Source organism: Grammomys surdaster, unplaced genomic scaffold (assembly GCF_004785775.1).
Source record: "Grammomys surdaster isolate TR1022 unplaced genomic scaffold, NIH_TR_1.0 126035, whole genome shotgun sequence".
Taxonomy (NCBI): Eukaryota; Metazoa; Chordata; class Mammalia; order Rodentia; family Muridae; genus Grammomys; species Grammomys surdaster.
In genome coordinates, this window is record NW_021620848.1 from 1,198,191 (window position 1) to 1,225,896 (window position 27,706).

General features: G+C 35.5%; 1 protein-coding gene and 1 non-coding gene across 2 annotated transcripts in view; both read left to right on the plus strand.

Annotated features, from left to right (window-relative positions):
* The window catches only part of Lrp1b (LDL receptor related protein 1B), a 1,533,520-nt gene that overhangs the window by 1,188,429 nt on the left and 317,385 nt on the right, over positions 1 to 27,706 (plus strand). Inside the window, exons 41-42 of the mRNA XM_028754677.1 lie at positions 1,253 to 1,442; positions 7,986 to 8,190. Coding sequence (XP_028610510.1) covers positions 1,253 to 1,442; positions 7,986 to 8,190 — 395 coding nt within the window. The remainder of the gene's footprint in view (positions 1 to 1,252; positions 1,443 to 7,985; positions 8,191 to 27,706) is intronic.
* Positions 12,525 to 12,655, plus strand: LOC114610263. The gene has a single exon (XR_003709666.1). It is a non-coding gene; the product is annotated as a small nucleolar RNA SNORA55 (small nucleolar RNA).

Here is a 27,706-nt window from a genome sequence, read left to right on the forward strand (position 1 = left end):
GATAGAGATAGATATGGAATAAAAATTTTACTTTAATAGTATGAGTCCATTAGAGATAAACTTCAGTTTCCTTAGAAAAAGAAGACAGAAATTTTAGAGGATATTTTTCCCTAAATAAAATGATATATGCAAAACAGCTTCAATTTTGTAGCAGATAGAGTGTTTAACAGCTATTTATTTAGATAATTCTAAATAATCCCTTTGCATGTAGATCTAAACAGGTGTCTAAAAATGGATCATATGCAAAAAAATCTGTCTCAAAATTCTTAATTATTCATTTGTACCCCTTTAAAACCTCTAAATACACTTGTGAAATATGAAAGTAACCCTTAATATCTGCCGATGTTTATGAGAACTCAGTACTTTCTGAGAGACTCCTGGATAGGAAAGCACAATGCTCTATGTTGCAATTTCACATCTGGATTTGACTTGAGTATAGCTTTTGTTTTACTGAACACAAGACAAAGAGAAACAGAGTAAGGATTGAATTGTACACAAGGGTGCATTCTGACAACAGCTGAGCTGCTCATTCTGTTGCCCAAGTACTGGGATGTAGTACTACGACAGGATGCCGTGATCATATTGTTTTTCAATGCATCACTCTTGGGTGTTAAACTCTATCACTGGTTCTCTTTTTGCATTTATAGTGTGCTTTGGAGAACAATTCATTTGAAATTACTGTGTTTTTAAAATTGATTAGTAGAACAGGATGAAACTACTCTCCAGCTAGCTTTTTCCAATATTGTCTACCATGACTGACAGAAGCAAGTCATGTGCCTATTGGACTTTGACGTTAGTATCAGTCTGATGTGTTGGATTATATTGAAATGCCTAGATCTGCAACACTCACCACCATCACACCTATGTGGTCTTTCTGGCTTGTGATTTTCACATTATGTTATTAAATTAATTATTAGGAACAAGATGGAATACCATCGTTTTCATATACCAAAGTGCAATAATATACTTATGGTTTCAAATTTAGATGAATAATTAAGTATTTAATAACTTTGTTTTCAATACCTATTTCTCCCCACTGTATGCATTTTCAAATACTTACACATATCACTTTGAATATAACTTTCTATATGTCATACTATATTACTTATAGGTATCATATTTGTATTTTGAGTTCACAGAGTTTATGGAGAAGTGGTTGATAAAATAGACTATTTATGCTCATCTTTAAGACTGTTCTTGTCAGAAGGATTTTTAAATAAAATGTGATTTATTGTCTACTTTCTCCCATCAGATGTGGGCTCTGTTGAGGGCCTCGCCTATCACAGAGCCTGGGATACTCTGTACTGGACCAGCTCCAGCACGTCATCCATCACCAGGCACACAGTAGACCAGACTCAGCCCGGAGCGATTGACAGGGAAGCAGTCATCACCATGTCAGAGGATGACCACCCTCATGTGCTAGCTTTAGATGAATGCCAAAAGTAAGAGGCTATATTATTATAACTGCATTATAGTAAGGAGAATGGATAACTGTTTGCACTTTAAAGAGAACTAGCTTTAAAGACAAAAATTTCTTCAAAAGTTCTTTCTATAAATCTTGTTCTTCTTTCTTCCTCTTCCTCTTCCTCTTCTCCTTCTTCTTTTTCCTTCTTCTTCTTCTTCTTCTTCTTCTTCTTCTTCTTCTTCTTCTTCTTCTTCTTCTTCTTCTTCTTCTTCTTCCCCTTCCCCTCCCCCTCCCCCTCCCCTCCCCTCCCCCCTCCCCTTCCCCTTTTTCCCCTTCCCCTTCCCCTTCCCCTTCCCCTTCCCCTTCCCCTTCCCCTTCCCCTTCCCCTTCCCCTTCGTCTTCTTCTTCTTCCTCTTCTTTGTCTTCTTGGGCAGTGTGTGAATAATTAAAATATGTATTATTTAAATGTATTATCATTGGTGCAGGAGTAATGATAACTAGTAAAAATGATGGAAATGAAAATACAGAAAATTATATGGTTCAAAGAGTACATTGATTTATTAATTTACAAAGAAATTATTACTTATGCCTAAAATATTTTTTCCATATTAACCAATAATTTCTATAGTTTTAGGTCAAAATACAATTCAAAAGAATCAAAAGGAAACAAAGAAAAATGAAATAATTGCTGTGTATACCTGCCTTTTCAACTGTATCCATTAGCAGGTACACTGTCCAGAAATTTAGACTAGTACCTGTAAGGAATTTCCAACAGGAGAATCTGCAAAAATAATTCTGAGGAAAAAAATGTAAAGGAAATGGTATAAGTGAGTGATGTCATAAAGGACATCATTACAAGAAAACTGAAGCACAAAGCAGTTGGGTAGAAATACACCTCTCAAATTTCACTCTGTTATGGAGTGGTGAAAATGTGAAGGAGAAAAATTGAAACAAATGAGATATTTTCTCTATTTTTTGTCCACTTTCTTTTTTCTTTTTTTTTCCTCATTCTACCTCTTCTCATGTATACTTTCTGCAACCCTTTCTATGACCCCTGGTATCAAATTGATAGCCTTTTTTTCTTTATTGTATTTATATCTCTCTCTGTCTTCTATCTCTCTCTGTCACTCTGTTTTTGTCTTTCTTTGTCTCTTTCGCTGTGTCCCTTTCTGTATCTGTACCTCTGTGTCTCTGTCTCAGTGTCTCTTTATGTTTCTGTATCTATCTCTGTCTCTGTTTCTCTCTGTCTCTCTCTCTCTGTGTTTGTGTGTGTGTGTGTATGTGTGTGTGTGTGTGTGTGTGTGTGTGTGTGTATGTATGTATGTTTCCAGATTCAGAGCTGACCTCTTGGTATGGGATAATGAACTAGGGAGCTGATCCCTGGGAAAGGCTAATCTCTCTCTTTATGCAAACAGTTGTTCATATTTTTTTTCAATGAGGTTTTTCTCTTCCATGACAGCATGTCTATTGATATTATTGCTCAGGTTTTCTTTATGTAACCCTTTCTAAAGAGGAATTCATACATCCATAGACTTCCTGGGACACTGTCTCTTACAGTATTTTTGATCCTTCCCCTGTTATGTCCTCTGAGCTATAGATGCTGAAGCTATGCTTCAAATATATTACCTGGGCTCAGGTTTCACAATCTGTTGGCCCCTGAATTTATTATGTTTCTAGCTATCTATGTATCTATTATCCCTCATCTATATATATCTCTACAGTCATAGGATAACATTTATAAATTTGTTAAGGAATTATCCTAATCTAGCAAAGATATCATATTTAATTCTCTTTTAAGACCTATGACCTATTAGTCTCATAAAGTAAACTAGGTATCTAAAACCAGAAATAATTTTCCTCATATTGGAGGACCTTTAGTCCAATTACACAGTTGTTGGCTGCCACTGACATGTGAAGGCCACTATTGTACCTTCAGGGATATCTCATTTTGCTGAGCATTGTTGTGGCTTATGGTTTCACAGATGAGTGAGACTGCTAATTTTTTCTCTCCCTTGGCAGCTTGCAGTGTAATTTCTGACATTACAGAAGCTAGACCACAATAAAGAGGCTTTCAGGTTAGATATAGTTCAAAAATTCTGATGTCTATGCCCTAAGTATATAGTTGCTTCACTAATAGTAACACTCCTTCAAATTCTGAGAAATGCATAAGAGTGACAGCAAGATCTTATATACTTTTGTGAGTCATTTGGACTTTCCTGGACAACTGACCAACCACTGGAAGGGAAATTTCTCATGACTGGTACTGGGGTTTTATGAGTCCATAGATTTTGTGTATATATAAATTCTCCCCAGTTCTTTATTTCCTACTTTTGATAGCCTGTATCATTCTCTTTACCAGACCCTCCATTCTCCCATGTTCCCTTTATATTTTCCTGTTTCTGCCATTTTCTTGGTGCTGTATAATGACATCTTAGGATTTCAAGCTAGGAACCATAGAAGAGAGAGAACTTCTGAAGATTGTCTTTGTAGGTCTGGCCTATCTTCAATATAATATGTTCTTGGTCTTTATTTGCATGCAAATTTTATTTCAGTTACTATAGCTAAATAATATAAATATTCAATCATGTCTATTTACCACACTTCAATTATCCATCCATCCATTCATCTACTGAATAATATTAAGGTTGCTTCCATTCCTTAGCTGTAGTGAGTGAATAGTGTGACAATGGAGTAGCATGAGGAAGTATCTGTGGAGTAGGAATTTAAGTCCTTTGGGTTTACACTGAGAAGTGGTATAGCTTGTTTCCGTGGCATATTTATTTTTAGTGTTTTGAAGTTTCTCCACACTGTTGCTTGCCTCAACAATAACATCAGAATAATAATCCCTGGCAGCCTTTTCAATTTCCTGGGAATATTTTGAAAGGCAGAAGGGCTATTTCCAGAAGGGCTGTACCAGTTTGCATTACTACCAGAAGTAAATGAGAATTACCATTTCTCCACCACCTCAGCAGCAATTGCTGTTAGTAATTTCATGAGCCATTCTGACGTTTGTGATGTGAAATTGCTGAATTGCTTGAATTTGCATTTGCATAATTGCTGGTCAGTTTTTTAACCTTAGCTCATTTTTCATCTGGTAACTAACTTCCTTACATTTCTGGTTTTTGAGTTAAGTGTATAGTTTGAGTATTAGTACATGAATAACATTCTCCCTTGATCTGAGGATTTCTTCAATTAATTGATTATTTTCTTAGCAGTAGAAAAGCTTTTTAGTTTGAAGAGGCCCACTTGACAAGTCTTAACAAATGGAGCACTTTCCAGGAAGTCCTTTCCTGTACCTATATCTTGTCGGGCATTGACTATGATTTTTTTACATAGCATTTTTAATATTTCAGGTTTCAAACTGTAGTCTCTGATTGAAGATGATTTTGTGTAGGATGATGAATATGAATAATAATAATGTCAATCTTCTATATGTACACATCCAATTTTCCCAGTACCTTGTTGATAACGCTGACTTTTCTCTAATATGTTTTTGTCCTCTTTGTCAAACATTAGATGACTGTAATTTTCTATTCTCAGGTCTGTTCTTTGGTTTTATTCAATTGATCTAGATGACTGTGTTATTCCAGTACAGTTTTTGTTTATTACTACATATCTGTAATATATCTTGAAGTGTGGAGTGGTAATCCTTTGAGTATTATTTTTTGTTGTTGTTCAAGATTTTTTTCAGCTATGTGTGGTCTTTCTGTTTCCATATGAACTTTAGGACTTGTCTTTCTCTACTGCTATAAAACATATTGTAGAGATTGTATTAGAATTACAGTGAATATGTAAATTGATTGGGTAGAAAGTTCATTTTCAGGAAATTAATTTTTCCAATCCACCAATGCATGAGCATCTGATGCCTGTATACTTTTTAAATGTCTTTCTTAATCTCTGTCTTAAGAGGTTTAATATTTTCCTTAAAGAGGTATTTTACTTTATTGTTTAAATTTATTCCAACATAATTTATTGTCTTTGAGGTTATTGCAAATGAAAATATGTCCATGATCACTTTGTCAGTGTGTTTATCGCTGGTGTATAGAAAGGCTACTGGTGCCTGCAAATTGACTCTGTACCTTATGTCTTTGCTGAAATGGTTGATTTTTTTTCTAGAAGTTTCCTGGTGAACTTTTAAAAATCTCTTGTATATAGTCACATATCATCTACAAATAAGAATGATTTGATTTCTTTCTTTTTCTATTTGTATCCATTTAATTTTTACCCAGTCTTCCTTGAGCAAAATCCAAATATCCTTTCTCAAGCAATTGAAAATGATGAGACTTAGAGCTGGTAACTACTGACCTCAGTTCGTGGAGGGAAAGGGCCAGAAGCCCTGCTATCATAGAGATGTTTGTCAAAGTTCCTTGCAACTGAGGTTTGACTTAATTTCCTAATTGAACATCATGTCATGATGGGCACAGTAATATTTCTTCTAAAGTTAGAGTGAAAAATGGGTCAAAAGAATGAATAAATTAATTAAAATAATTACACATCGATGACTCCTGCTACTACTTTTGATAATTACCAATTGATAACTGCTTTATCTCAGTAAAATTAGATTTAAAATAGGCCTAGAACACTTGTAAGTTGTATCTAGCAAGCCACACATTTGAATTTTACACACCAAATAGTTTCAGATGAAAACTGATTCCTAATTACATTTCTAAACATTAAAAGTCAATTTTAATCATCATCTACTGATTTACATAGATGGCACTTGTAAATCCCTTTTATTAGCAGTTGACCAGCACATAATTTAAAGAAAAAATAAAAATCATAAATAGTAGTTAGAATATTTGAATTTCAGACCTGATTCAGATACTACTAATTTGCATAATCTTGGATTGCTCTAAATTGAATTGTTCATTCTCCATTTTCTTATCTGTGAGTTGAGACAAGAAAAAATGAAAAAGAAAAATAAAAATAGCTCCAAACTTTGAAAAGAAAGAACCTAGGAAAATATTGTATGTGAATTATGAATTTAATATCATATATTATGTGTCTAAATAAAAGAGACACTAAGAGATAAGGGTATTTAATTAACTAACCTTTCATCTTAAAAACCAACTTATTGCTAGGAGTGCTAATAATTTTATTTTTTGTTGCCTTTGCTAACTCATGGATCACAACACTTCTAAATTTCTTAGAACTGGGGAAAAAGAAATGTTATACTTTAAAAAAATACTAGAAATATCTGTGAGTTTTTTTAATTAACAACTAGAAATATTTGCTTTGATTTCACTATGGTACAGAAATTTTAAAAAGTTCTCAGCAACTTTCTTAGTAATGCTGATGATTATAAACCTAAATTGGCTTTAGTTTTGTATATTAGAATGTACAGACAATCTAGTTGTAAGTATAAAACATTATTCTAGTAAATTTTCTTGATTCCTATGGGTTAAGCATGATTTTCTTTACAGATATTTAGAGTGTTCAGTCTTCTAGCTTACCCCCTTTCATTTGCCTTTCTGGTCTCCATTTCTTTATCTTTTGGGGAGATGGAGCACAATGAACTTTATTGATGGCATTCAAAAGAGTAGGTAGGACTCCCTAGGCCTCTCCTGTTAATATAGGAGTCTGGGATGGAAATTGGGAGGGAGATGCTCAGTGTTGTGGGCCAAGTTGGGACAGAGACTCCTCAGTAACCTCTATCTCTCAATGTAATTGCTGGGGTGGGTGATTGAGGGTTTCTTAATTCTTTGAGGCCATAGAGGCCATGAGGTTCACCACCCTGTTGCTGTAGCTATATTCGTTATTATACCAGGCAAGGAGCTTTCAAAATTGCCACTGAGAGCAATGAAAGCTCCAGCGTCAAAGGTCGAGGAGTGGGGGTTACTACTGAAGTCTCAGGAAACAACCTGGTCCTCAGTGTAGCACAGGATGATCTTTAGTGGTCCCTCGGATACCTGCTTCACCACCTTTTTGATGTCATCATACTTGTCAGATTTCTCCAGGCGGCATGGCAAATCCACAATGGATACATTGGGGATAGTAGCACAGAAGGTCATGCTAGTGAGCTTCCTGTTCAGCTCTGGAATGACTTTGCCCCTCTGCAGCAAACTATATCAGATAGTGCAGAAGAAAAACCCTATATGCATGAAAAGAGCTATTCAATGAAGATAAGGCTTACAGGCTCTGTACCCTCCTGCTGAACTCTAAGGACTTCCTCTCACAAATTACACACACACACACACACACACACACACACACACAGAGATGTGTGTGTGTGTATACCATTGTAAGAATAAAAATATAAAAATGATAGAAATATGGTTATGGTAATTCGATCATTTTATTCCTCTGAAAATGTAATATTACTGTTTTGGACTTGCTTAGTTACATAAAGTGGTATCTGAAGGCACATGCAGGGGCAATTGTATTTACATGACTCTTTTAGGGGTTTTTAAGAGAAACCAGGAAGCTGCTTCTGAAAAAATTTATTCACTCTATCACTTACACATCCATATGATCATAGACTAAGAAGAAAATATTAAACGACTTCACATTCTTGTGTCTCAACAAAACTTATTCTTAATAATATTTTTTCAATTGTTCTTATAATTTTTACTTTAATCAGTTTAATGTTTTGGACAAATTGGAATGAACAGCATCCCAGCATCATGAGAGCCACACTGACTGGGAAAAATGCACATGTGGTGATCAGCACAGACATACTCACTCCAAATGGACTCACCATTGACCATCGCGCAGAAAAGCTGTATTTTTCAGATGGCAGCTTAGGAAAAATTGAAAGATGTGAATACGATGGATCCCAACGACATGTAAGTTAATCAGATGTTTCTGAATTATAGCTTTATATGATAATTTTCAAAATATATACTTTGAACTTTTCTAGCATAAACCTATCAAGACAATTTAAAAGATCTAAGTGTATAAACTTATTTAATTGAATAATCTATTCAACACACAAACAGTTTGTGGATATGTTGAAAACCTTATTAAGTATGTTTGTTATCCTAAAGAAGACCTTTCGTAACTTTTACTCAGGGAGACATAATGAATTTATTCCCAGTTTTAAATTGAACTGAACTAGGGTGGCTAGTTACAGACCATGCATTTTCTTTGGTTGGTGGTTCAGTCTCTATGAGCCCGCATAGGCCTAGGTCTTCTTGTAGTATCCATGACCCTTCTAGGTCCCTCAATCCTTCACCACACTTTTCTATAAGACTTTATGATCTCCACCTATTGAGAAGGGACAGTAAAGGCTTACCAAGAACATAAGTTAGGGGACTTTTCCATTTGTCACCTGGTCTTTACATTGAATGTATTCACGGATGTATAGGGAAACAAATCTAGGTTTCAGTAATGAGTAGAGGTGAAAGTGGGGGAGTGATGCTGCACAGAAAGGCAGGGAGGTTTTCTAAAAAGTTGGCATAGGCTATGGCATTGAAGAAGTGGGATATGAAAAAAAAACTGTCACCTGAAGACAGTCTGAGTAATGTGTACCCTATAAAACATGTTGGATACATTCAATAAAGTGGTTATTATTGGGATGTATCATGGAGTTTCATCTGACAATTTGAAGAAAAGCAGTGTCCTATAGCTCGTAATTTTGGGACAAGTAATAGACAATATGTGGTTAGAAAATGAGGCATCATCTGAAGATTGGTAATGGAAAAAGGAGCATGGAGGGTTAAGGTTTAAAGGTAAGTCTTCTCAAGTGCATAGAGGGGCCAAACTGCAGGAAATTACTGGGTTCATGTAGACATGCAATCCAGAGAAATAGAAGGGTTAGTGTTGTGTAAGAGACAAGTGACTGAGGTTTATAAAAGACATGCCTCTAACAGTACAGGGTGAGAACTGGTGAAAACTGAAGGAACAGAGTACCCAAGGACATGATATTTTAGCAACAGTTGGTAGTTCTGAGAGTCAAAAAGAAGCTGGGCCAAAGGATTTATATGTGAAGTATGGAACACTTGTTTAGTTCAAAGACACTTGGCAGGTCAGAGTAGCTCCACATGGTTTTTGTTATACCTGGAAGGTTGCACTTCCGACACTAGAAGTATAAGGTAAAGAAGTCACCAAAAGGATTTTAGAGTTGAGGTCTACAGCCTTTGAGCTTGCAGCAATGTAGCCAGCTAGAGATTTCTTTTACCTTTGTTATAGCTGTGTTTACTTGAATGATGTCTATGTCTATTTGTCTGTAAGGGTAGGGAATATCATAAAGGTAAATAAAGCTGTCTAGGTGGATATGTAAACAGACTGCAGAATGTGGCTGAGGTGTAGGGATGCCCTTGGTAATGAAAGATTTTAGAGAATGAGTGGTTTCATATAAGAACTCACCAATACATTAGGAAAGGGAGATGAAAAAAACAAAACAGCCAACCTCTTACCGTGGAAACTTCAGTGTCAAGGTATGTCACACAGTGCATCCATTTGTCCAAACAGCTTTACTTGCAAATATTCATTACAATGAGTCATTGGTCTGATTCAAGGCCTCTGGCTTCTACCACACCAGCAAAAGAACATATTCTGTTGGTGGGCTATGTCATGGAGGTCCAATCCTGTAGCTTTGCTTCTGCTGGACCAGCTCCTTCAAACACTCCAGTAGTTCATAAATGGATAGATGTTGGAGCCAACTGCAAGCCCTGGATCTGGTATTGAGTTGGTAAGCCTGACAGGCCTCCCACACCCTTGGCACAAGAGCCAGTTCTCCCACTGTCATTTTTTTTCTAATGAAAAACAGAAAGATTATGGATCTGGATAGGAGGGAAGGGGCAAAGGAACTAGGGGGAGTTTAGAGAGGGGGGGCATAAACAGAATATGTTGTATTTAAACCAAACAAATAAAAATGATTTTCAATTAAATAAAAAAATGTTTAGCTAAGACTCCAGGTTTGACTATGGATATCAAATAAACTTATTAATTCACCCAATGTAAGTTAGGTGTGTTTAATTTTTGTTTGTTCTTTCATTTTGGTTTTGTGGCAGGGAAAGAATGTTTCTTAGACTAAAGCATTGAATCTTTGAGGTATTCTTTGGAAAGATACATTTGTACCTTGAGTAATGTAAGTTAAATTAAGTAGAAGCTATCTGAATCTTAAAGAAACTCACCTGTTATTTGTTGTCAACTTTGCAATTAACTAGGGTAGTGGTATGCTGGAGGGACATGTCACAAGTGATCATATAGAGAAAGAAAACATCTCTGTGTGAGCAGTAATTGTATGGAGAGTTCTTGACATGTATTGTATCATAAACATGGTCTTGGCCAAGGAAATAAGGACCATCATGATGTCCTTAGGGAAGTATTGTTCAGATTAGCAGTGTGATCACATGAGTATCAGGTTCTGTAGGATAAATGTTAAAAGAAAATGAAAAAGATAAATAATAAGAAATGTGGGAATTTTGAGAGTGGGGAGGTGGGAATGGGGGGTACGTAGGGGTTACATCCACAGAGAAGAAGGAGGAGGGGTGAGGGGATAGGAGGTTCCTGAGTGGGTGGGGGATGAGGTAAGGGGACAACATATGAAATGTAAATAAAACATCCAATAAAAAAATGAAAAAAAAAAGAAATGTCAAGGGATATAGAAAGAAAAGTTAAGTATCTGAGAACTGTGAGAATATGAGGGGAAAGGATGAATCTGGGATGAAACTGTTTACGTGGACCAGCAGATGAAGAGGAATTACAGCTCAATTAATAAGACAAATCTTGGACTAAGTGGTAGAACACCTAATTTTCAACAGCCAAAATTAATGTTGTGAGGAGAGTAGGTCATAAAATCTGAGCTTAGAGTTGTCAGATAATGGTAGTCTTCAGTCACACAAATTGCACAGGATGAGTAGACATTGATTCTGACACACAGAGACTGAGGGATTGCATATATTACTTAGTATAAGAGTATCTTGTATAATAACAGTTGGAAGGGTATATATAAGACACAAGAATAAACAAATGTTAGGAGAATGGTAAGAAAAACCCAGAAAGGGTTTGAGCTTAGATTTTAAATATAGGAGAAATTAGTTTGCTTCTTAGGGCTTTGTGAAAGAAAGATAACTAATAGATCCATGTAACTTTTCTAGAATGGCATGTCCTACAAGGAGGTCAGATAACTAAGTATAACTAGGAAAGAAAAGAATGATGAGAGGAATACAGAAACATATTGAACAGCTATGGGTTAGTCTTCCTGGATTTAATAGAGTAAGTTCTGCTTCATATTGAGAGAAAGAAAGGGGGAGGGAGGGGAAGAGGAAGGGAAGGAGAAAGAGACAGAGACAGAGAGGCAGAAAGAGTTAAGGAGCTCGCATACAGCAAATTCTAGTATAACTGAATATTTCATTCTGCTATCTAAGAGGCATGAAATAGGCTGACTTCTTTAACCTATGTTCCAGTTTGCTTTTGTTACTATGAAAAACACAACGTTTATTTTTGTTGTTGTCATTGCTGAAGATTTATTTATTTTGTATATGTGAGTACATTGTTACTATCTTCAGAAACACTAGAAGATGGCACAAATCTGAGTACAGATGAATGTGAGCCAAAATGTGGCCTCTGGGAATTGAACTGAGGGTCTCTGGAAGAGCAGTCAGTGCTCTTAACTGCTGAGCCATCCCTCCAGCCCCTATGCGTTTATTTTAACTTACACTTCCAGGTAAAATTACAGAGAGAGTTTAGGAAAGAGCTAAAATAGAAGCAGAATTGGCAACCACAAAGGTTAACTAGATGTGTTGAGCAGCCATGCAGGGAAACTCATTATTGACTGCTCTTTATAGCTCATGATCTGCCAACCCATACAATCCTGGACCATAAGCCCAAGAGTAAAACCACTAACAGTGAAGAAGTGGATGTTCCTATCAAATAGCAATAAAATAGTTGTTCCACAAATATACCCATATGGCCATCTCCTAGAAACAATTACTCATGTGAGGTTTCCTTCTTTCTATGTGTGTCAAGACGTCAATCAAGATTGGTCATTGCACTTTGTGTTCCATCAGACTGATAGTGGAAGGGGCAGATAATTCTGTTCATTCTGGGGTTGTAGATGTCAATGCCCACAAACTCACAAAGCCTGAGGAATCTGACATAAGGATGTTGTCAGCACTAGATATTTAACTTGATACTATTTGCCTTGTTACATTATTAAAAAATCTTGAATATGGCACTAAATCTTTCCCAGGCCTGCTGCTTGGTGCAGGTCTTGGGACAGATGGTACTATAGTAGAGCAGAGGAAATCCAGACAGGTCGTTTCCATCTGTCCTGGGTCCTGTCACTAAAACTCTGCCACACTCCTTGAAAAAAAAAAGAAATAAAAAATAAAACCTTGAAGGATGGTTTTATAACTCCACTTAGCAGAGTGCAAGAGCAGTTCTCTAATTTTCTGAAGATATTTCTTTGTAATATTGGTGACTGTGTGAAAAATGATGTGAAGGTGAATATCTAATTTCTTCATCACTCTCTGGGGCATATTTTCCCTTGGCTCATGATAAGTTGAGTAATAAACTTAGATTTTTCTTTCCTTTTTCAGTAATATGTTTGGCCTTGTCAAATTCACCACTTTTAGCACTTTCAGAACAACCTCTTCCATTCCTTCCAAAAGACAAAAAATCATATGCCATTTTTGGAGAACATTTGACTTGTGTTGGTAATTTCACTAGGATTCAGGGATTGTGTCCTAGTTTTCTTTCTCCTGCTGTGATAAACACTGCCAATAAAAGCAACTTGTGGGGGAAAAGGCTTATTATCTTACAGGCTCTATTCCATAAAGGCAGAAACCTAAAAGGCAGGAAATGAAGAAGAATCTATGGGAGGTTACGTACAGATTTATTTGATCATCCTATCTTTCTTTAGAACACAGGATCACATGATACCACCCACAGTGGGCTAGGTCTTATACCACATCAATCATTAATTAAAAAAATGTTCCACAGATATCACCAAGACCAGTCCAATGACATAATTTTCTCAATTGAGGCTCCCTCTCCCCTAATGATTCTAGTTTGTATCAAGTTAACAATAACATAATTAGCACAGCTTGGAACTGCTACAGTACCAATTAGGTTATGATACCTATAATGCCCTCAAAGAATGTTTGTATGTGCTGAGCTGATACCTGGAGGTGTTCCTTGTCTGTGAAAAAATAAGGGTAGCTTTACATATTTATCATGTCGAATAAAGTCAAAGGACTGTGTAAGGTACAGACATTCTTTGTGGTAAGTTTTGGAATCCAAATGCTTTTCTATTTGACAAAGTTTGGCAAGAAGAGAAGAAACTTAGATGTAGAGCAGATCCCCTGGGCTGGAAATCTCACAAAGTGGAAGAACGAAGTAAGGTGAGATAAAAGGAAGAGCCAAATGACAGGGACTCTGTGATAATGACAGGAAGGATAGATAAAGGTTTGTCTGGGTGGGTTGGGGAGGGAGATTGGAGTCTGGCCTGAGGAGGGTGGTGTCCTCAGATAAGGTATGGCAGAATAGGCAAGAAGAATGGCAGTAGCAAAAGAGAAAGGTTCTTCACTGGGCAGAAGCAGCAGAAGGAAAGATCATTTACTTGCAGGGTAGAAGACTGAGATAGAAGAAAGAATATGGAAAAACGTCTAGAGATTTCATTTTTCAAAGCCAAGGAGTACAGACATTGTACAGAAAGAGGTTACATCAGACCAGGAAAACAAAATTACTTTAGTTATTGAAATATCACTATTTATTCAAATGGAGGGACTTTTTAAAATGAGAAGACCCTGGAAACAGAGTGAGTACTGTTTTAAAGATCTAAAATAAGACGTTTTAAATATTCAAAATGCCACAATATATCAAGTAAGATATAAAATTGAACATATACAGTTAAAAAATTATGAGACAATGCAGAAGAAAAGGAAAGTCAGGGAAGCATCACTACTCTTGAGAGAATCCTTTCTGGATACATCTGTACTTTCTTTTCCTTGATGAAATATGGTAGGAACAATTGTTGGACTGATGCTGTCAAACTTCCAAGTACAAAGGCATGAGAAAGGAGCTGTAAATATTTCAGCTCACTATTCAATTAGGGGAGACTGAAGAGTTGCGGAATCATTTTAAACCTAGGTGGTGTCTTATTGCAAACAGAATAGACTAATCAATTTGATAAGATAGTATTAATGAGAGTATTGAAAGTGTTATGTGCTTGAAAACTGAAATGTTAGAGAATAGGGTTTTATAATCAGAAGTGAGTTTTCTGACAACGTAAATTTCCAAATGCCTTTTTTTCTGTGTACTATTCACTTAGAGTATATTATCTCTTGAACATCCACAAGAATTAAACAGTGAATATATTGGTCAAATAGCATTAGATTTAAAGCCTTTCACACACTCATGGATTTGATGCATCTTTAGATTGTTATTGTTTGTAGCTTTGTTCTGATTGAAAATCATGTTATTATTGTATAGAGTTGGCTGAAATGTTTATAGAGATTTTAATATACACATACTATTGATATACTCTATGTATATAGTAACAGTATTATTAGTATATACTAATATATCATTATATGTAATATGCACTATTACTGTCTACATATACTATTTATGAATAATTTATTTTATAATAATATTCCTAATCCATTTTCTTTAAAACAGTGGCTTAAAAATAATGATAGTTTTCTGTTTTATTAGAATATTAACAAATCTCATAATATAATTAATTTATTCTGTTGAACTGAGGATTTATTATTCTATTTTATCTCAGACTCTAGTTAAAATGCTTCTATACAGTTTAAATGAGGCTTGTAATAATAAAAATTTCATAATTGGATGAGCTTTTCTATTTTTATTACAACTGTAAGTCAGCTAAGAATGCTGTTCAAGTATATAGTGAGGATGGTACTCTTAGTGACACATCGCAGAATTCTCTTGGTAACAGAATGCTCTTGGATGATCTACTTATTAAAGCAAAAGGAAAAGAGACAATAATTTATTCTCCATCTTCATTTCTGTTCTGTACCTGTCATTGCTGTCATTACAGTTGCTGAAACAATAACTAAGCCTGACAGAAGCAGAGACAGTGTGATTATAGCCTTCTTCCCTACAGTTACCCTGTACATGCTAATCATTTCTTGGAAGGTGTCTCTTACCTCAATGACTCAAAGCCTTATAAAGAGAAGTTGACACTCCTAGAAATTACAATCGCTGATAAATCTTATGTCTGAGATTCTTTGAGAACCTTTGTTCAAACTTGCTCCATAGCATATTTTTAAGTAGAAATACTACATTCTAAAAAATATCTTTGTAATGTGAAAAATGCATCTAAATTTACTGTCTGATGTGATAAAAATGCTGACTAAGACCAATTTCAAGAAAGAAAGTATCTATTTCACTCACATGTCTCAATTACAGCTTATCATTGAGGCCAACTCAAGAGGGAAACTGGAGGTAGGAACTGAATCAGAGACAATGTGGGAACATTGATTATGGCTTGGTCTTCATGGCTCACTTAGTTTGAATCTTATATAACCTAGGATACCTACCCAAGGATGTCACTACCCCATGAGCCCTTCAACATCTATTATTCATCAAAATGCCCCTCCTCTGATACTTGTCTGCACATCAACCTGAGGGAGGCATTTTTTAAAATTGAGATTCCCTTTTCTCAGATAAATCTAACTTGTTTTAAGTTGACAAAGGAAAAAAAAACAAGTAACATATAAAGGTAGATCTAGTAAAATCGCACCTGACTTTTCAATAGGAGTTCTAAATCCCAGACAGTAAAACCCACGAGGGCTTGGGGCAGATATGCTGCAGAATCTTAAGAGACCACAGATGCCCAATGAGACTACTATACTCATCAAGACTTTTCATCACCATAAATGGTAAAAGATAAGTTATTTCAAAATTAAACAATATCTATCTGCAAACCCAGCCCTACAGAAGTAGCTAGAAGGAAAAATCTAATCTAAGGTTATATACATGCATGAAAACACAGAAAATAAATAATAGCACATCAGCAAAACGAAAACAAGGGAAGCACAAGCACATCACACACACACACACACACACACACACACAGAGAGAGAGAGAGAGAGAGAGAGAGACAGAGAGAGACAGAGAGAGACAGAGAGAGGGAGGGAGGGAGGGAGGGAGGGAGGGAGGGAGGGAGAGAAAGAGAAAGAGAGAAGCAGCACTACCACTGCCACAAAATAAGAGGAATGAACAATCATTGTTAACTAATATCTGTCAATATCAATAACATCAAATTCTCAATAAAAAGACATAGATATATAGGCTGGATATGATAACAGCACCCTATTGCTGCATACAAAAAGCACACCTCAACATCAAGAATAGATATTACTTCAGGGTAAAGAGTTAGAACAAAATTCACTAAAGCTTCAGTGAGGTAAAAACTGTTTTGCACTGGTTATAAAAAACAAGCGCTGTAGAAGGAGGTATTTTGTTGCTAAGACACACAGCATGATAGGTTTCTTTTAATTGACATATTTGTTTTCTACTATACATTTCCCTATCAAAGCTGCAGAAAATTTTAATAACATACAGAAAGGCAGACATGAATAGGAAATTTGTTGGGAGCCGCGGCAGGTGCTGGCAAAGTCCGCCATCGCTAGGTGGCGCTGTCAGCCATAATTCTTCCTAGTAAACAAATAAAGTGCGCATGTGCCATGTAAAGCCCGCCAAAGCGAAGCCCATCCCACGGCGTTTGGCGTGCTACGAGTTTGCGGCCAATCAGAGATGATTACGCCGCTCTAGGGTATATAAGGGCTTTTCCCAGGGCTGGGGGTCGTCTTCTGCCACCATTTTGGTTTAGGGAAATAAACGTGTTTCTACGGAAGGATTCTGGTGTGTGTGTGTGTGTGTGCGCGTGTGTGTATGTTTTTGCCGGCGAGACCACTACACGCGCGCCCTGCACAGAAATTCTTAGATAATGCTGACCCAGGGAACACAATTTGTCTTATTGCACATGCGTACAAAACTAGTTCAGAGAAGATCAATTCCATACCTCTGTACTCAGTTATGATCTAAAATAACATTTCAATACAAGCTGTACCCAAACAGGGGAATTTTAATTGTGGTCAGGATAGAATATATTAATTCCATTATATATTAACTTGTGAATAAGGTTAGGTTTCAAGGTACATTGTTAGAAGAGGAGTCTGTGTATATCCCAAAACAAGTAGTATTCCCATTACACATGCCATTCCCTTCTTGCTTAAGAGGGCAGTATTCAGTGTCCATTTTATTAATAAAGAATACAAGTACTTAAATTTAGCATCTTGTTGGAGGAAAGTATGGAGAAGATGAAGAAAGAAAAACATGTATGCAATTTTTAGTTATAATAATCAAAGCAGGTCTGGCAGCAACTGGAGAAGGGCAGAGAAAGTCTTCAGAGAAGTATTAAAAGATTTTAGAGCAATGAAACAGAAACCTGAGAAAACAGAAACAAGTAAAGGTAAAGATAGACTTTTTGACAGGAAGCAATCAGGCTTAGCAGTACATATTTGAAAGCAGCTGTTCTAAGTGAGGGGCTTCTGGGAGTATAAGTACATTAGTTCAGTAAGGGGAAATGTAATTCTCCCATTTGTTTATCATGTCTTCAGACAAATCAGCATTGGTAAGGGATAGACTCCTGTCTGGGTTATTGAGAGGCACAGGTTTGAATAACTGTTAAAGGAGGATGCAATACTTTGTGCTGACTTGTTTGGAATGTCATGCCTCCACTATAGGTCAGATCTCAAGTTTTATTCATTTAACCAATAAGAATTAATTTTCTTTTAATGTGTCTCTATAAAGCCCGGTGTCTTATTTTTGGTTTTACTGCTGTGAACAGACACCATGACCAAGGCAACTCTTATAAAACCATTTAATTGAGGTTGGCTTACAGGTTCAGAGGTTCAGTCCATTATCATCAAGGTAGGAGCACTGTAGCAACAAGGCAGGCATGCGGAAGAAGGAGCTGAGACTTCTACATCTTCATCTGACAGCTGCTAGCAGATACTGGCTTGCAGGTAGCTCTGATGAGGGTCTTAATCCCACGCCTACAGTGACACACCTACTCCAACAAGGCTGCACCTCCTAAAAGTGCTGCTCCCTGGGCTAAGCATATACAAACCATCATACTCATATAACACTTCCTCTACATCTGGTATTTTAAATAAAAAAAAGACAAATATACTTCCCTTTCCATTAACAGAGTAATGAGTTGAAATCTGACTATAAGAAAGGGTAACTATGGTATGTGAGCCTGCTAACATATCCAGCTACCTTACAGTATTCCTTTCTTGATCTGACCAGTCTACTTCTTTGCAGATCATTCAGGTTGCTGCATTCATGAATTGCACACCCACTGATTATTTTACTTACTATTTCTGAAGATGAGGAATCTCCCTGCTGACCCAATTTAGCTGACTTTAAGGCCACATCTCCCTGTATAGTCACAGTAGAGCCAGAGCTTCAATGTGATTGGGTTCACAGTTGTTTGCTATTTGCATTGAAAATCTCAGGCTGCTTCTGTTGAGTTTCTCTTATTTTGCATGAGAAATTTCCTGTCAATCATATTGTTTCATGCTGTAGGCAAAGTGTTATTTTTTCTTCAGCTGCTGCTAAGTATTGCTTCTCTTTAGGAGTTAATTGACTTTTATTTTTTAAATAGTAACTGTCTAAACTCAGAGTTAAAATGACAATTTGATATGTCTACATTGTGGATAGAGTAAAATGAAAATGACATATCCTGGCACCTCATACAGTTAACATTATTGTACAACACATGTCTGAAATTGTTCCCCCACTTAAAATTCTTTATCTTTGGACATCTCTGCATTTACTACTGCCACACCCACTCCCAGACATTAGTACGCAGTATTTTATTATCATGTTTATGTCCTCCACATTCATTCACATTTTTGCAAATGCTAGAGTTTAGCATAATTATGATGTGTCATGACATACATTTCCTTCAAGCATTATTTCTTCCCTTGAATCTGTAAGTATATTTCTCTTTCCAGAATTTAAAGTTTTAGCTATCCTCTGAGCATTTGTCTATTTCTGGTGTTAAGTGTGAATAGACTTGTTTCTATTTGTGGCTGACTGAAGTCCTGTTATTTTGGGTTGTCTATTTTTTTGTCTTTGATAGTTGTAAATAGACTTTTATTATTTTTATTTCTTTGTACATGTTGACGTTTCTACGATGCTGAACAATTACTCTCCAAATCTGGCACAGAAAAGAAACCCATGAAATTACCGTTATATAATATCTTACTCCCAAGGTGTACATGCAAGAGTAAAGAAGTTAAACAAAACAAAGCAAAATCCCATAAATACTGTTGATTGGATATTTCAAATTCTGACTCTGTCTTCAAATGTCTATTTGATTTTTCAATAATAATTTAATCATTGGTAAATATATATTCAAAATTTTAGCCTTGCCTTAATATTATCTTCAAGTCTAAGCTTTTACTCATATGATTGTGTTACCTTTAAGTTAGGTCAGATTCAAGACAATACATATTAAGTTGATATTACAACTTGTTTAATATAGTCCAAGAAACTAGACTTCTAAATAAATCAAAACACATTTCTTTTCAGTAAGAAGAAGATTGAGGCAGAAATTAATACCCATGAACTAGAGATAAAGACAGGATGGTAAAAACAAAGATCTACAATATAATTTTTAATAAATAGAGAACATTTAGTTACTCTGCTTTATTTTCTTCTATAAAATATGACTTATGTTTTATGGTATGCATTTTGAGGAGACAATGCAACCTGTATCAACATGAATTCCAGTTATAATAAATGATGTTGCTTCCTTGCTTTTGAAATAAGATTTCTAGCATATAAAAAAACACAATTTGGTTGATGGGAAGATGGCTGTTATTGGGTACTCACAACAGAAACATGAGATATTCTGTTCAGTCTTCAGTGCCTACATAAGTTGGGCACAATTGGCATATCTGCCAACCTAGCAGTAGGGAAGTAGAGACAGAAGCATCAGTAGGACTTGCTGGAAAGCCAGTCTATCCAAATTGATGTGTTCAAGGTTCAGTAAGACATCCTGTATCAAAACATAAGGTGGAGAAAAAAATTGAGAAGTAAAACTGTATATTAGTGATAGGACTACACAAACATGTGCAGTGGTGAAAACTACATAAATGAACACATAAAACACAAAAATTTTAAAAAAGACAATTTGTTTCTCATGTTTATATTTTTAAAATTAAATATTCCAAAGCATAAATTGCCATACTCAGGAAATTGTTGCAGAAGCAATGAATAAATCAAGAAAGAAACAATAATGAATATATATAAAATATTTCTCTGAAAATAAGTAGCTTTTCAAAATAAGACCAACATCAGAGCTCAGCAGCTTCAAAGATGTCAGCTATACCCTGGTAATTTCCTATAGTTTACACCACTGGCTTTCCTATTCGAGAAGGCTCGAGCAATAGTGCAGTAGGGTTAATGGTGTCTATTTCTAACACAATCCTTTTGATTTAAGTCCACATACATTTCAGTGATGGTTCAGCTTGGTTAGTCTTGCAAATTAAAGCATTACTGAACCTGGACTCTCTTAAAAGAGATGTGTTCCCAGACAAGAATAATCACCAATTTTTCAGGGCTATGAGTGTATTCACCTAGAAAATAACTGGTATCCCTTCAAGCAGGAGATACAGATGCTCAGGTATTGATTTCTTATTTTTTAGAAGCTTTCAGTCATTTTACACAGAATTTTTAAAGGAACAGGAGCCACTCATGCTGCTTGCCTCACTACCAAAATTCACATACAAAGAGAAAAAGAATAGATAAGGGAGGCATAGTGCCTGCTGTGCATCTGTAATAAAATGAGAATAGGGCTAGCTCAAAGCGTGCATAGAATATTTCCTTTCTTAAAAGAAATTAGAAGATATGAAGGAAAGTAGAGAAAAGTATGAAATTTCACATCTGAGTTAACCTAATGAATTTGTCACTAATATAAGTTGTGAAGATATTTCCAAATTATCGTAGTTTTGTTTTGCTATCTTTCACTTGAAAATACCAACATAAATCCATGTATGCTTTAAGAAATATCTTTATTTATACTTATATTTATTCAGATTATTTATATAATCTAAAGAGGTCTATTAAGGTGATGAGTTTAACAAATCTTTATTATGTCAGTAGTCTACATAACAAACAATCAAACAAACCAAACTCTCTGTGCAGTATAACTCAATCTAAATAAGTTATGGTGTTATTCTAGCTTATGAGCTTACATTGGACATCTAGAAAACCAAGATATTATGGGAATATTTGTAAATTATACAATGTTTCAGTTTGTAGAGAGAAATAAAACTTTAGGGACTGAAATAAATGGTTTCTGGTGCACCTGTATTTAAAATAAAATACTTTATTTTCATATAGCAAATTGAGACTATCAAACGCTAAGGAAAACAAAATCCCGAGTTATAGTAATCGAATCATTAATGGAAATAAAGCTGCCCACCAATTTACAAATGCATGGTTATATTTCAGTTTATTTTTTAAGTATTAAAAGTAAAATAATACTAAAACTCAATGACGTTAATAAGCTTTGTTAGCTGAGATACTGAGTAGTTATTTAAGGTCAAGAAATAATAGAGTTGAGTGTAAAGGTAGATGCTGAATCTTAGTTTAGCACTCTGAAGGTAGGATAAAACAAATCAGAAATTCAAGATCTTACCTGTCTACATAAGCAAGTTCAAGACTAGCAGAAACAAAACAAACAAAATGAAATTATTAAATAAACTGAAAAATATATATATTTAAATATCTATGTTAGAAGGAGGTAGACTAAATGACTGTACTCATATAAAGGGAAGATCTATTCAAAACAAGTAGACTGATGAGTGATATTTCTACCCTGTCAAAACAGTGACCACTATGGTAAAAAGAACAAATTTGAAAAACAGTAGTCTAGGTTATCGATATTGTAATACCTTCATAATAGACCCTGAGTTTGACACAAAGCATAAAATATAGATGCCAGTATATATTACAAAAATTTCACTTATTTGAGATAAAGCATCAAATGTTTATTCCAAGCACTGAAAGAATTTGCTGAACTTAAGTGGGAAAGGTCATCAGATCACACCATGTTCTACAGGAAAACTGTGCTAGCTGAAGCTCATCACCTTTTCCAGCTCAGCCATTTGTCTTGGCTCCTGAAAAGCAGTGTATTAAGCTTCCTAGGAAAACAAACAGACATGTCTTGTATTTTGTTTGCTCTTATTTTGTTTATTAATGCTATTGTAAGAAATATATCTAGTGTTAGATAATTTACCAAAATATTCAGTTTTATTTCTTGTAGTTTGAAGACTCAAAAGTCAAAGATACAAGAAGTGTAGCTTTGCTCCTTGGGAAGATAGGTTATTGCTAGCCTATTCATGTGGAAGGAATTGAGGAGCTTTACAAGTTATCTGTCTGCACTCTCCTGTGAAAAGAGAGCATACCCTGAGTCATGCAGCCTGTTTCCATTTTAGGCCTTTAATCCCACCAAGAGACCTCTGCTTTTGTGGCTTAAACAATTGCTGAAAAGTTTCTAATAAATATCTTGGTGATTAATTGAGATAAACAAATTTGTGGGGAATGTCAGGTCATAATATAAAGCTGGTTGGGTAAAATTTCAAAAGATACACTTTTCTTAATTAATAATATTATCTAAAGAGTTAACTTTATTAACACGAGATATACGCACACACACAAACACACATACACATAATGTCAACATAGAAGCAACCTTACTTAGGTTATAATACAAAAGTATTAAAAAATATTATTTTTAAGAGTGATATATTATGATACAGATGAAGTTATACTCTTTCACCTGACTCACAGCAATTGAGAAAGTCCATAAAAGATGTTTACAGTCTGTATTTTCAACATGTTTCTCCCATACTTTTGAAGATATTGGGCTTATATCCCTGTTAGAAGGTGTCAATAAATGGCATGAGTTTATGCTACAGTATATAAACCATTTTGTTCACAATTCTACTTGAATCCTCTGTTTGACTAAAGTATAAACCTTTTATTTAATAGTATCAGATTTTAACAAATTTTTGATATAAATTATGACAGGTTTAATGTATAAAGTATGATTCAAGCCTCAAAGCATGAGTCCCTAAGCCTCACCTCCCGTACTATTCTAATTATCATATAGGAAAGGATGTTTCTGTCAAACATCCTTAGCTGGGAGAGGGGTTCTGAGGAAAGGGTGTCTGGGAGTGATGCAAACAAACTACTGGAAGTCAAATCATGGGTTACATGCTGAGATCCTATGTTCTGTTCAAGATAGCTTTCCAGATAAATTTCTCTATGTTCTTCTTGAGACAGAGCTTTTCTTGCTATTATAAAAACTCCCTGGATAGTTCATCTCTTGCAGTTCATATGCCCAGTCTTCTGTTTAATATCCATTAGGTAACTGCCCCAGGTTTACGTTTGATTACTCCTAAATCAGTATGCTGCAACACCAGGCCCCAGATTCTTGTTTTTTGTTTTTGGGTTTTTTTTTTATATTTAATTTTTTTACATTTCAGACATCATCCCCTTCCCCATTTCCCCTCCCTAGATCCCCCCATCCCATACCCTCTCCTCCTTTTTGCTTTTATACCATTTTACTTAAATGCAAGCATTAAGGTCAGTTCTAGGTTGAGGGACTAGCTCTTGAAAAAGGAACACAAGCACAATCGCAGACAATAAGATAGGTGGATAGGACCCTACCATGAAATTATCGTTCCTAGAATGTCCTGGCCTGGACTTAAACTCCCTCTGTTCCAGGCTGATCTTAAACTCAGGAATGAGTCTGACTTGGAAGCCTAAATCAAAACAAACAAACAACAAAAAAAACCAAACTAATCCAAACAAACAAAAAGTAGATGGGTGGGATCTTGCCCTGTGATCACCTCTTCCTAATCTATCTCCTTCTTTAGTATCTGACAAGCTAGTTCATGGGGGAGCTGCCTTTTCTCTTTAGATCTGTGAAGCTTCTTATACAATTGATATTGCTTCCTTATATTTTACATAGTTTAGAAAGTATAAAATTTTGAACTTTTACGTTTGATTATTCCTAAATCAGTATGCTGCAACACATGGCCCCAGATTCTTGTTGGTTTTTTTTTTTGATATTTTATTTTTTTACATTTCAGATGTCATCCCCTTCCCCATTTCCCCTCCCTAGATCCCCCCATCCCATACACTCTCCTCTTTTTTCAGACTTTTTCCCACAGCTTTCCTGTCCTGAAGGTCAAAATGTTTTGCCATTTTGCTGAGACATTAGATTTATTCTTGTATCCAAGACTGGTGCTCTGATTATCATGGAGTTATTAACCTTGGCAAAGAGGATATTCCTTCAAAAGACGAACATAAAGTAAATCTTATACATTTTTATTTAAATAATCCTTATGCTCCTAGTGGCCATTGACACTTGTGGAGGTTCATGCACTACTTTCTCTGTTCCAGGGGTAGGAACTGTGTTATGACATTCCTCCATGGCTGAGCAGGACTCAACATGTTTCCAGCCCCTGGAGTCTCAGTTGGCCATGTTCTGACCTACAAAGAAAATAAGCCAATACCAATCCTTGAGCATTCCCCAGGATCAGGCCACAGAATTCCACCAACCCTGAGCACTCCCCAGGATCAGGCCACAAAATTCCACCAATCAAGGCCAACCTGGAAAGCACTACCTGCAGCGTGAAACCTTATATAAAAGCTGTCTTCTATGCAGTTCTTGACTGCCTCTCTCCTGAGCAGAGGTAGCCTCTATCCTGTGTTTTTTCCAATCAAACTCTTGTGTGAGGTTTGCTGTGTAGTGTGACTTTGTGGTATTCATTGGCTGCCAACTGCCAGGATGTCTCTTACCTTCAGAGACTTAACACTGACATTGAGAATACCTTTACTTCTGGAGTTGTAACAAGAAGGCAGAAGACAGTGAGAAAGAGAGAGAGATGGAGAGAGAGAGAGAGACAGAGAGACAGAGAGACAGAGAGACAGAGACAGAGAAAACAAAGGGATAACATGCTGGATGATATATGGTACAGAGCTGAGTAGCTCTTGACACAATGTGCACAACATTTATGAAGGCTATCTTTAGGAAAGACCTATGTGGTAGTTTGAATATGCTTGTCCCTGGGAGTGGCATTATTAGGAGGTGTGGCCCTTTTGGAGAAAGTGTGTCACTGTGGACATGAGCTTTAATACCTTCCAACTAGCTGCCTGGAAGTCAATTTTCTAGTGGCATTGAGATATGCTGCCATGCTCCTGCCTTGACGATGATGGACTGAACCTCTGAATCTGTAAGCTAACCGCAATAAATGTTATCCTTATAAGAGGATGTTGCCTTGGTCATGGTGTCTCTTCCCAACAAGCCTAACTAAGGCAACATTTAACTTGTTGACTACATCACATGGGCGATTAGTGTAAAAGAAAATAACGAGATAATTCTCTTAGCCTTCCTGCTTGAAACACAATGTGACCTGGAGATATTAATAGACACATTCTTAAGTTAAAAAAGGAGATGCTAAGTAAGTTCTATAAGAATTATAAGCACATTGAAGCTATTCCTGAGGAATATTAAGATATTCTAGCCTTGTCCAGGAATAAAATCATTTGTGCCAACATGAGCTTGATTAACCAATCAAAAGGAAAAAACTACCTTGAGGCTCAAGATCAAGGTGTGAATGAGATAATTCAAGTCATTATCATAAACATATTTAATATAATAGTATGACTAAAGATTAGTAAATATTACCTTAACAATGACTTCATGTTCAGCATCAAGGACAGTGTAAGAACATTCTTTTAATTCTGTTTTTCCCCATTACAAGTTTTGTCTAGTAAGACATTATTTTGCATTTAGGGATGTGTGTGTGTGTGTGTGTGTGTGTGTGTAGCAACAACCAATTTAAAAAGAGGCCATGTATTTGAGAAAGACAAGGGAGAGTACATAGAATAGTTTGTAGTTCAGAAAAAGCTAAATATTATAATGCTATTGTAATCTACAAAACTAAAAGGAATAATTTTAAAAATTAATAGGAATAATTAATAATATATTTAACTACAAGTTTTAAAGCATATTTATGCTTATTTAACATTTTTTTATTTATTTGAGTGTTTGTATCAACATAGACATACATATGAGTGTAATGGGAAGGATATAAGGTCAATTCTCTCCTTCTACCATGTGGGTTTCTGAGAGTTAGCTCATTGGCACCTAGAGGGTTAGTAGTTATAGATACCATTTAGTAGCTATTTAATAGTTTTGGCCTATATTTGACATTACTGCTAAATTAACTATTATATTATCATTGTTATGATCATAATCATCATTACTATTATTATGTTAATTTTGCTATTAAAAATAGTTGTAGAGTAGGAAATAAGAAACATCGCAGTATGTACAACTCAAATCTTCCCACATATAAAATGCTACAAGTACTTGATCTTTCAAAGAATCATTGAACTTGTAGGGTTTACTTTTTTCTTTATCTCATGAGAAAAATACCACATTATGTCACTGCAAAATAAACCGATTTGATTTTAGGTGTAGTTTAGTTAGTTTATATATTTTCTGTAGACCTGGAGTTATTATAGAGACAATTATTGAAGTTCTCAAGTAAAAGATTCTGAAGTTGTAGTATGCATTTGAAAACTTAAGGGTTCATGAAATACAAAGTAATTGATTTAGGGTTTTTGTTTGGTTTTGTGTTGATTTGCTTTTTGGAGATAAGTTTTCACACTAAACCTGTGTCTCTTGTAGATTTCACCATGTAGACTAGGCTGGCTGTGAACTTGGAGTATCCTTACTTTCTGGCATTCTCAAGTATTTAGATTTTGAGCCACCACACCTGTGGTTAAAATTCAGATTCCTATTCATTAAGTCTAATTTGGGACCAATGATGATACAGACCTAAGTAGTTCCCAAATCTTTATTAACACATGCATATGTGTTATTAACTATAATTTGAGATGTCTTTAATATTGAATACAGGCAACAAACAGTCACTAAACAATGATTAATGGAAAAATATTAAGATATTGGAATCCTAAATAATGTGTGAGCAGCAGATGGATGAGGAGGTTATCTGTGGCAATAGGTTCAGCCTCCAAACGTCTATGCTATCAAGTGAGCCCTGTTCTGTAAGGAGGGCAATTTAGTTAACATGAAAAAATTTTATGTACTCGTTTACCACCTGGAAACAATAAATGTCAACAATGGGTATAGAAGAAGAAGTTACATGGACATAGTTGATGTAGAGATAAAAATTCTTAATGTTTGAGGTTTAAAATATTTATAAATGCTATGCTCTAACTTTATTTTCCTTTTGAACTCATTCTGTAACATTAAAATGG